Here is a 12,354-nt window from a genome sequence, read left to right on the forward strand (position 1 = left end):
AAAAGGAAAGGAATATCTTACACAGCAATACATCACCACTGTTATCTTTCAAATACTACTTCATAGAGAAGAACCGTACACTCTGTCCCTCTTCCTTTTCTGCAGAGAAACTCTCCTTACAAATTTGCATCTCTGCCCTCTCCTCAACCACTGTTTCATTTTCATTTCCCATGCTGGCAATGAAAGACTGCCCTTCCTAACGCCAACCACTCTGAGAGTGTAGTGGGTGTTTTTTACATGCCATTGACCTGACACCAGCATCAGCCATGACTACCGTCTCACTTGGCTTCACAGCTCAACACAGGCATGGTATATCACCAAGGGTCTTGGTCACCTGTCACTGCCACCATGAGGCCCAACACTTGAACACTGCATTTTAGGTGCCAGTCAGACGGCACTGGTATTGGCCACAACTACGTTTTCACTCGGTCCGACAGGTCTTCACAAGCACAGCATATCGCCCAATGATTGAAGGGGTGCTTTTAACAGGTCAGTTGCAGGACACTGGCATTGGCCATGACTACGATCTCCTCCATAGAAATCTCCACTATGTCTAATGGTCCTTTCACAGGAAAATCAACAACTTTCTGGGAATTCCTTGTTCCTCCTACAATCATTAACTCACAGATACTCAAGCTGAGTACAAACCACATCAATCTTACAAGTCTTGGGGGCCTTGCAAGCCATAGCCCTGTCCCTTTTACCAACAAAGCCATATTTAAAAAGAAAAAAAACAAAAAAGATCAAACCAACAACACATTACATTATGGTGTCATGAAGTCATACAAACAATATAATGTCACTTGGATGTAGAAGAATTTGGAATTAAAAAGTTAATTGAAATCATACTCAATAACAAAAAAAAATAGAGATTCATAGGACCCCCTCCCCAAATGGTAATTAGTTTTTTTAAAAACAATTCAAATACAATAGTTCACGTGAGTGGCAGTCATTAACGAAGTGATTCCCAAATGGTATGCAGCAAAGCATATCTCAGTCCACCACATCGTTTTAAAATCTTCATTTTGAATCATCATCATCATCATCGTTTAATGTCTGCCTTCCATGCTGGCATGGGTTGGACAGTTCAACTGGGGTCTGTAAAGCCAGAAGGCTGCACCAGGCCCAGTCTGATCTGGCAGTGTTTCTACGGCTGGATGCCCTTCCTAACGCCAACCACTCCGTGAGTGTAGTGGGTGCTTTTTACGTGCCACCATCATCGTTTAATGTCTGCCTTCCATGCTGGCATGGGTTGGATGATTTGACTGAGGTCTTGAGAGCCAGTGGCTGCACCAGGCTCCAGTCTGATCTGGCAGTGTTTCTACAGCTGGATGCCCTTCCTAACGCCAACCACTCCATGAGTGTAGTGGGTGCTTTTTACGTGCCACCATCATCGTTTAATGTCTGCCTTCCATGCTGCCATGGGTAGGAATGTTTGACACAGGGGCTGGCCAAGCAGAAGCCGGCACCAGACTTCTGAGACTGTTTTGGCAGCGGGATTTCTGCAGCTGGATGCTCATCTTAACACCAACCACTCGGCAGAGTGGGCTTAGTGCTTTTCATGTGATACAAGCACAGGTGAGGTCAGTTTTGGCAAGGTTTTTAAAGCTGGATGCCCTTCCAAATGTCAACCACTTTACAGAGTGTGGACTGGATGCTTTTTAAGTGGCACCTGCACTGACTGGGTCACCAAGTACCTTGCAAGACAAAAAAATCTTTTGAGAAGGGAGGGGCATTGGAGGAGGGAATCTTGTGTCAGGTGATGAAAGGTTATAGTGAGGCAGAAACAGGTGTCTTGCTGTAGAGGAGGTACATGGTTACCCGGCTGGGGGTGAGGAGAGATCAGGAATGAAGATAAATCAGTGTGCTGCCTACATGGTTACCCAACCTGAGGGAAGTGCAGGAGAAGGAGAGAGAGAGAGAGAGAGAGAAGGGAGGAGAGAGAGAGAGGGGGGAGAGAGAGAAGGGGGAGAGAGAGTGAAGGGGAGAGAGAGAAGGGGAGGAGAGAGAGAGAGAAGGGAGGAGAGAGAGAGAAGGGAGGAGAGAGAGAGAAGGGGGAGGGAGAGAAGGGGAGAGAGAGAGAAGGGGGAGAGAGAGAAGAGAGGGGGAGAGAGAGAAGAGGAGAGAGAGAGAGAGAGAGAGAGAGAGAGAAGAGAGCAGGATAAAGATGGTGGTAAAATGCCAGGCATACTTAATTTAATCGTAAGGAAACAAAGAAAAACTGGGTGGGGTGGGGATTAAGCAGCAGAAGCTGGGGGTAGGAGGTACACCCCCAGAACAAATGGAGTGTTTAGCTGCATCCTGTGGACATGGCTGTGATGGTGTTGCTATGGAGAATGTCTGGCAAAACTTGCTACAGCAGCCACCCCATCTCATGGGACTCCTTTCTCAGAGAGGTTGCAGTTTTCGTCCTCATTCAACATCATCATTGTTCGACCATGGTTGAGACAATGGTATTTACTATGCTACGCCAGACCTCACGGTCTATCATAGAATTACGGAGGTCCTGTTGCTGGATGCCTGTATCCCTGGAGATTACATTAGGGTAGGAGAGTGTGCGCCCTCTGGTATCGTGAGCAGATGGCTTCCAGAGGAGAAGAGTAGAAATTACCTCTTTTTCAGCTCTACAACAATGTCCAGCAAACTGGACTCTTCTACCTTTCACAAGAGATGACACAGGTGGTAATTTCCCATATATTTGTGCTTTGGTTGGATGACGCTTCCACGAGAGATTTTGAGCTCTCATAAGGAGGCGAGTGTAAGTTCCATCCAACCGCCTCTCAAGCTTCTTTGATAACGTCCAGGTTTCTGAGCCATAGAGTAGAATTGGTTCAACAATTCAACTGATTGTGTTAATTACAAATAAAATACAAACAATATAAAGAGGAATTACTTTAATGGTGACCAAATAAAAATATATCAAAACTTACCCAAAGAGATAAATTCACTCGTTTGCCACCAATGTTGATTTTTTTATTTAGACAAGAGGCCTATTAAATAAAAAGAGAAAAGGGAAAAAAAAGAGATTATATAGCTTCAACTGAAACTAAACAAATGGTTGTAGATCTGATATATATATTTTTATTAACACAATGGCTGTCACACAAGTTTGAGCATGTATAAAACATTAAATCTTAAAATCAGATGGAGATGAAATTCTTGTTTGCTTAACACGTTGGTTGCCACACGTCCTGCCAGTGGGTCATGCTGGTCTGTTAGTGAGTCCTGCACAACCCACCAGCAGGTCGTTTTTTAATTTCTTTCCTAAGGGCTTTCTAAGAGCTGGAATGCTCCGATTGCTTTGGTTTGTGCTTTTGTTACACTAAGAGAACAATTTTTTAATAGATTTTTTCGTTTTTCTTCTGATTTTACCTTGTAATGAGGTGAAAAAAAAGACTGAGTTTGAGAAAAATTTATTTGTCAATGAAACAAAAATAATTCATTTTGAAAAAAAATTGGTAAATTTTCCAATAGAAACAGAAGGGAATGAAAAATATTTTACTTGCCATGGAAACCAAAATAGTTCTTTTTGAAAAGATTTTGAGATCTTCCAAAAGGAAAAAAAACTCCCAAATTTTTAATTGACCATGGGTAGGTTGTGTGATATCTAGGATGTGATATGAACCACATAACCCTCTGGTGGGACATGGGTATCTAATGCTACCTTTCTGACCCTTGTTTCACATGTGGTATATCATCATCATCGTTTAACGTCCGTTTTCCGTGCTAGCATGGGTTGGACGGTTCGACCGGGGTCTGGGAAGCCAGGGGCTGCACAAGGCTCCAATCTGATCTGGCAGTGTTTCTACAGCTGGATGCCCTTCCTAACGCCGACCACTCCGTGAGTGTAGTGGGTGCTTTTTACATGCCACCTGCACAGGTGCCAGGGGGGGTCTGGCATCGGCCACGATCGGTTGGTGCTTTTAACGTGCCACCGGCACGGAAGCCAGCCAAGGCAGCGCTGGCATCGGCCACGTTCGGATGGTGCTTTTTATGTGCCACAGAAGCCTTGGATCATAGGGCAAGCTGCTGTGCTTGAGGAGACCTATTGAGTCAAGTACATCAACATCAAATAAAACACAAATAGAAATTGTAGTTGTGATACCTATGCCAGCACCACCTTGACTGGCTTCCGTGCCGGTGGCATGTAAAAAGCACCAACCGATTGTGGCCGTTGCCAGCTTCTCCTGGCCCCTGTTCCGGTGGCATGTAAAAAGCACCCACTACACTCACAGAGTGGTTGGCGTTAGGAAAGGCATCCAACTGTAGAAACACTGCCAGATCAGACTGGGCCTGGTGCAGCCTCCTGGCTTCCCAGACCCTGTTCGAACCGTCCAACCCATGCTAGCACGGAAACCGGATGTTAAACGGTGATGATGATGCTGATATATATATATATCCCTTGTATGCTCTAGCACAAAACCCATGTACAAGTATACACACATACACAACAGCATTTTATCAAATTTGTTGTGCTTGCTTTAGTTGAAGTATTATCTACTGGAAAATTACACTTCTATGTGTAATTTAATTCTCAGTCAACTATCAAACAAGATCATCTTTTTGGCCTTTTTTTCTTCTCTCACTCTCTCAAAATCTCCAGCACAACCTCACATTTACCATCATAACCATCAAGACTTCCTGTACTCGGCAACATGCTCCACCGTTTAATCTACAACAATGTTTTTATAAATCACCTGCCCCCCCCCCCAATCCTTTAACTGAAGCAAATTACACCAATTCATTTCTTGCTTATATTCTGTTTATTAGCTAGCCAAGAGTGAGCAGACCAGAAGGCCTTATCTGGGTTTTCAGACTGGAGTGGGTGTATGTGTAGGGGTGAGATTGATAACGAAAGTTGGGTGACAAGTCCAACATGGATTGTGGCAACTTAGATTCGTGTACCAGTCACAGAAATCTGTTACACAATAAACCAAATTTTAAAGCGTAATGCAGCAGAGGTTAATAATTAAAAACTGGTAAAAACACATCATCATCATCATCGTTTAATGTTCGTTCTCCATGCTAGCATGGGTTGGACGGTTCGACCGGGGATCTGGGAAGCCAGGAGGCTGCACCAGGCTCCGGTCTTATCTGGCAGTGTTTCTACAGCTGGATGCCCTTCCTAACGATAACATTTAATACATTTTTATATGATGTTTCATCCCATGCCAGCATGGAAAGCGGACACTAAACGATGATGATATATATATGTATCGGAACTTACAAACCATGTACAGGAAACTTTTTTACCACTTTACTCGAATAATGGAACTGCAACTACAATATTTTATATGTTATTTCTATTTTCATTCTCTTATTTCAAACTCAAACATTTACCTCTCTCACATCGTCTCTGATGAAGCGATATCCATAATATCCCAGAAACAGGTGTAAGACTATATCTCTTCCTTATAAATGTCCTGAAAACTCCTCACAGCCTTGGCTTTGTTATTTGTCTAATATATATATATATATATATATATTTATAAATTAATATAAACAGTAGTTTGTAATGTTTCACTGAAAAGGAGAATTAGAAGTGTCACTAGATGTGACTAGGGTGTTAGGGAACACCTACATTGCTAGAAATAAGAGCCAAAATGCGCTAATCTGTAATCAACACACATAATCATCATCATCATCATCGTTTAGCGTCCGCTTTCCATGCTGGCATGGGTTGGATGGTGCAACTGGGGTCTGGGAAGCCAGAAGGCTGCACCAGGCCCAGTTTGATCTGGCAATGTTTCTACGGCTGGATGCCCTTCCTAACGCCAACCACTCCATGAGTGTAGTGGGTGCTTTTTACGTGCCAGACAAGTCTGGCAAACGGCCACGGTCGGATGGTGCCTTTTACGTGCCAACGGCACGGAGGCCAGGTGAGGCTGGCAACGGCCACGATCGGATGGAGCTTTTTATGTATACATATATATACAGTGGAGGCTCAATGGCCCAGTGGGTAGGGCAGCGGTCCTGTGGTTTCGATTCCCAGACTGAGCATTGTGTTTATTGAACGAAAACACCTAAATAACCACGAGGCTCCGGCAGGGGGTGGTGGCGTACCCTGCTGTACTCTTTCAACACAACTTTCTCTCACTCTTTCTCCCTGTTTCTGTTGTACCTGTATTTCAAAGGGCCAGCCTTGTTACACTCTGTGTCATGCTGAATCTCCCCTGAGAACTACGTTAAGGGTACACGTGTCTGTGGAGTGTTCAGCCTCTTGCATGTTAATTTCATGAGCAGGCTGTTCCGTTGATCGGATCAACTGGAACCCTCGTCGTCGTAAGCAACAGAGTGCCATGCATATATCATCATCATCATATATATATATAATTATGATTCAGTTGAATTAGGTACTTAAATTAAGGCACCTTGCTAGTCCCGTATAGCCCGCACACCTCAACAATATTATTTGAATATTGAATATATGTACCTAATATTCCTGTTGTATTGGTCCTTCCAGACATGTACTTTTTATATAAAGGTACTTTCTATAGTATTTCTGAAGAGCAGATTCCAAGTCAGGTGAACAAAATATAAATATAGCTGTCACGGATACAACAATAGGAAACAATGTAAATAATTTGGTTTCTATTATTGATGTAAATCTTTATATATAAAAGTGAAGTTGTGTGTCTATCTCCTACGATTTAGATTCCTAACTACTCCCACATTTTGCGGTGCAGTTTAACCAAAACCGGGTATCTTATAGTCATGATTCATATCGAGCCCTTCTGGGTATTCGCGCGCGTCTATGATGAGTCTACCATTTTAAAAATAATTTACCATCATTTTTTTCCATTTTAATGCATTTTTTCGCTATTATATAAGGGAAGTAACTCTCTAAAAATGTCTACGATAGTCAACGATTTAAAAAAAAATTTACCATAATTTTTTCCCCATTTTTAATGCATTTTTTTGTTATTTTTGGGCTATAACTCTCTAAAAATGCTTATATAGTTATTTCCCTTACAAACCCGAGCAACGCCGGGTGATACTGCTAGTATATTTATAAAAATAGCTTATCCTTCATGTTTGTTTGATGCCCGTGATACATGTTTTCCGCTGTTTTTCAACCTTCCACCTTTTACGTCTATTTTCTTCTTGCTTCTTCTCATAATTCTGTCATCCTGTTTTAGCTGGTTATGCCATGTGGGTAGAGCCCGAGGATTGCATGAAGGCACCAGACGTGTTATAAAATGCTTACTGAATTGTTTTCGTTGCATGAAACTATTAGTAGCTCATAAAAAAAATACATGGGGTGTTTATTAAGTAACATTTATCTTTCACAGATGGGGCACTTATTTTGTTGATCTTATCTTCATGGAATAGTATATATATATATATATATAGAGAGAGAGAGAGAGAGAGAGAGAGAGAGAGAAGCATGATAATGGCAGGGTGAATAGTAAGTTTATTAAAGTAATTACTGTGATAAATCTAGTAATTTTCTAAGGAAAGAAAAAGAAATCAGAAGAAAAATGCTAGAAGGAGAATATGATCTGATACGCAGACAACTAGGCCACACACACACACACACACACACACACACACACACAATTTGTTTAAACTGATAATTAATGACAACATGTAACCAAAAGACCTTTGGTACTAGACACACTGAAACATATATAACACATAGCAGACATACGCATGCATATTTTTATACAAATATGTATATACACACACATATACATACACACACACACATACATCATTATTATCATTGTTTAATATGCTCCTTCCGTGTTGGCCAGGCAGGAGCCTGTACCAGACTTCTGTGTGTGTTTTGGCAAGTTTTTTTCGGGGCTGGATGCTCTTCCTAACACCAACCACTCCACAGAGTGGACTGAGTGTTTTTTTTATGCAGCACAAGCACAGGTGAGGTCAGTTTTGGAATGTTTTTTTTTCTTTACAGTTGGATGCCATTCCAAATGCCAACCACTTCACAGTGTGGACTGTGTGGCACAAGCACTGGCATCAAGTAATTTGCAAGAAAAGGATGATGAAAGGTGAGACAGAAACAGGTGCTAAGTGACGGCGACGTAAACACACCAGCATCGGTTGTCAAGCAATGCTAGGGGGACACACACAGACATATATATATATATATATATATATATATATATATATATATATATATATAATACGACGGGCTTCTTTCAGTTTCCGTCTACCAAATCCACTCACAAGGCTTTGGTTGGCCCGAGGCTATAGTAGAAGATACTTGCCCAAGGTGCCACACAGTGGGACTGAACCCGGAACCATGTGGTTGGTAAGCAAGCTACTTACCACACAGCCACACACATACTTATACACATACAATCATATATATATATATAACTATACACATACTTATACACATACATACAATCATATATATATATAACTATACACATACTTATACACATACATACAATCATATATATATATAACTATACACATACACACAATCATATATATATATATATAGTTAAATAGTTCATCCAAGACTGGGACCACGGGCCATACGTCCTCTGCCCAATTCAAGATCACAACATACATGTACACTGCAACATAATTTCTTTTCCTCAACAGGCCCTGCCCTATTTAACATTGTCTCGAGGGAGATCAAAGAGGAAAAGGATCCCATCAACTTTAAACGGAGTCTGGATAGATTCCTTCAAGGAATACCAGATAAGCCACCCATAATTGGATACAACTCACCCAACAAGAACTCACTACTTGAACAAAACTTGACTTAAACAGGATTCGAATAATCCTATCAGGTGGTGCTATTAAGTTAGACATGGCCTGGACCAATCTTTGGTCGAAACATATCTAAGTTATATGTATATATATACATACTTATACACATACATACATATACATGCACACAGACCCCCACCCCACCGATAGCTCTGTAAACTTCTGCAGAGATTTTGCTACAGATATAGCACAGTCGACATCTGCCAATCTAAACCGAAAGCAAGTTGGTGAGCAATCAGCAGCGACGAAATACCAAGTGATAAGTGTTGGAAGGAAGTGAAGGGGCGCCAGGGGTGGAAACTGCATGCCCCTGTATATGTCTGTGTACGACGTATGTGTACGGGTATGTGTGTGTGTGTGTGTGTGTGTGTGTGTGTGTGTGTGTACGTATGCAGGTCAGGTGGTTAATGAGTAGCTTTATGCTTTCTTGTTCGGCACAATGGTTACTCATTTTCATAAAAAAAAGCATATTAAACTCCAGTGCAATTAAAAGAAGGAAACAGCAACCCAATAGTAACACTGACTAATACACGCTGTCGTATTATTGTATTAATAATTAAGACAAAGAGAGAGAGAGAGAGACAGACAGACATATGTCAGCAGGCATCAGTGTTGGGTCACACATGAAAAGCATTTCCCCCTTCTTGTGTTCTACGTTTCTTTTTCACTCCGTATTCAATGTTAGGAGTCCACAAAACAGCAGCCTCCCACACGTCTTCACTGATAAGCCGAGAAAGAGGTCTGCTAGAAATAACAACCAAATTCTGTAGAGTGTCACCGTACCACTTTTAAAAAGGAATGACATATTGGACAATATCTTTTATCCTTTACTTGTTTCGGTCTTTGGACTGCAGCCATTCTGGAGCACCACCTTTTTTGGTATTTTTAACCTGGTGTATTTTCCATTGGTCTTTTTGCCAAACAGCTCAGTTACAAGGATGGAAACACACCAACACCGGTTGTCAAGCTGTGGTGGGAGACAAACACAGACACAAAGACACATGCATATGGCAGGCTTCTTTCAGTTTCCGTATGGAAAATCCACTCACAAAGTTTTGGTCAGCCGAAGTCTATAGTAGAAGACACTTGCCCAAGGTGCCATGCAGCAGGACTGAACTAGGAACCATATGGTAAGGAAGTAAACTTCTTACCACACAGCCATGCCTGCACATATAGAAAAAGGTCAAAGATGGAAAACTTTGATCAAAGGTATCTGCTCAATCAATGCTGGCCTGGACTTAAACAACAACAAACATCATCATTGTTTAACATCTGTTTGGACGGTTTGACTGAGGTCTGGCAAGCCAGAAGGCTGCACCAAGCCCCAATCTGATCTGGCAAAATTTCTACAGCTGGATGTCCTTCCTAATGCCAATCACTCAGAGAGTATAGTGGGTGCTTTTTTCATACCACTGGCACAGGAGCCAGTCAAGTGGGACTGGCATCGATCATGTTCAGATAATGCTTTTTACGTGCCACTGATGCAGGGAGCCAGTCAGGGGGCACTGGCACTGGCTGCATTCGGACAGTGCTTTTTATGTGCCACCGTCACGGGTGCTAGTCAGGCAGCCCTGGCGTCAATCACGTTTGAATAGTGCTTTTTATGTGCCACCAGAATGGGAGCCAGTGAGGGGATGCTGGCATTGGCCACATTTGGATGGCGCTTTTTATGTGCTACCGGCACGGGAGCCAGTCAGGCAGCCCTTGCATCGATCACATTTGGATAGTGCTTTTAATGTGCCACCAGAACAGGAGCCAGTTAGGGGGCACTGACCACAGCTATGATTTTGGTTTTAAAACCTCCCCTATTTTATACAGTCACTGATGTGGCCCTAGTGAAGTTAGGCAAGTGGTAACAATGTTGTCTTCATGTTTTACCATTCATTTCCCGTTAGCATCATGGTTTGGACTGGTACACAGGGTGTGCATTTGCTTTAAGATGCTGGCAGTAGTAACAACTAGTATGACTAAAGACGACTGTGTTGGAACATTAAGCAGGAGCATGGTGGGTGGTTCCAGTTACAGTGCAATTATCTAATGATGACTTTTAATTGAGTTCTGGACGGAAAAAAAACCCCCAAAAACCGAAAACAAAGCAAGATACAGATTTGTTTCCTGAAAACTAATCTCAGTTGGAATAAATAATTGGTTTTATATCCATTGCTGCTCAATTAAACAGACGTTAACCCTTTTGACACCAAGTCATCTAAGACTGTCCTTGGTTTCATGATACAAACATCCCACTTGAAAAAGTGATCTACATTCAATTAATATGTAATGTGGCCGTTGCCAGCCTTCCCTGGCATGTAAAAAGCATCCACTACACGCACGGAGTGGTTGGCGTTAGGAAGGACATCCAGCTGTAGAAACACTGCCAGATCAGACTGGAGCCTGGTGCAGCCTCCATGGCTTACCAGACCCTGGTCGAACCGTCCAACCCATGCTAGCATGGAAAACAGACATTAAATGATGATGAGGAGGATAGGTTTTTAAGTTCCAAACACCAGATTAATAATTATTTCAAATTTTTGTCACGAAGGCAGCTTGGGGGAGGTGGGGATGATGAGTCGATTACATCAACCCCAATATTCAACTGGTACTTATTTTATTGACCCTGAAAGGATGAAAGGCAAAGTCGACCCCGATGGAATTTGGACTCAGAACGTAATAACGGGCAAAATACCTATTTCTTTACTACCCACAAGGGGCTAAACACAGAGGGGACAAACAAGGACAGACAAACGGATTAAGTCGATTACATCGACCCTAGTCCTTTACTGGTACTTAATTTGTCAACCCCGAAAAGATGAAAGGCAAAGTCGACCTCGGCGGAATTTGAACTCAGAACGTAGCGGCAGACGAAATACCGGTAAGCATTTCGTCCGGTGAGCTAACAACTCTGCCAGCTCGCCGCCTTAAACATTAGATTAATAATGACAGTCATTGTTTTAAAAAGTCTTCATTATTTCTAAAACTATTGAAACGACAGCAGTGAACTTATTGTGTCAAAGAAGGTTCGGTAACTTATTTGCTTTATTTATCAAGTTATAACAAAAGCAGCCCAGAATTCAAAGTAGAGGCCATCGTGTGGCACCATCTGAAGCCACCTTTCTGCCATTTATTTGATCCCTCACTGATACCAATCTTGTCCTTCACTGAAGCTTTCACTTCCTCTTGGTTGATGAAGTGAGCCATGGACTGGAACAAGTAATAATCTGAGGGAGCTAGGTCTGGATAATATGCTGGGAGTTTATTCCAGGTCATTCATTCAAGCAGAATGAGGTGTGTTGTCATGGTGCTGCTAAAGAGCTCATTTTCCATTAACCAATGCTGAGTATTTTTGCTACATAATGGCACACATGCCCTCCAGCTGTTCAGTGCACAGGTTGGCATTAATGGTTCAACTGTCCAAAATGACCTCGTAGTGAATCATCCACTCGTAATTCCATCAGACAGAGAATGTCACCCTGTCTTTGAAATGCCTATGTTTGGCAACAGGTCCCAGAAGCTGGCCCTGGCTCACTACAGCTTATGCATGTTAGGATTGTGGAAAAATGTCTCCCTTTGAGGGTTATTCGTTCCAATCCATAGCTCACTTCCTGCACC

At 42.2% G+C, this 12,354-nt stretch overlaps 1 protein-coding gene across 1 annotated transcript in view; it reads right to left on the reverse strand.

The window, feature by feature from the left end:
* Positions 1-12,354, reverse strand: part of LOC115232509 (ras-related protein Rab-21) — a 68,096-nt gene that overhangs the window by 18,841 nt on the left and 36,901 nt on the right. Inside the window, exon 2 of the mRNA XM_029802416.2 lies at positions 2,931-2,990. Within this exon, the coding sequence (XP_029658276.1) occupies positions 2,931-2,990 (60 nt within the window). The remainder of the gene's footprint in view (positions 1-2,930; positions 2,991-12,354) is intronic.

The sequence above is a fragment of the Octopus sinensis genome, linkage group LG2 (genome assembly GCF_006345805.1).
Source record: "Octopus sinensis linkage group LG2, ASM634580v1, whole genome shotgun sequence".
Lineage (NCBI taxonomy): Eukaryota > Metazoa > Mollusca > Cephalopoda > Octopoda > Octopodidae > Octopus > Octopus sinensis.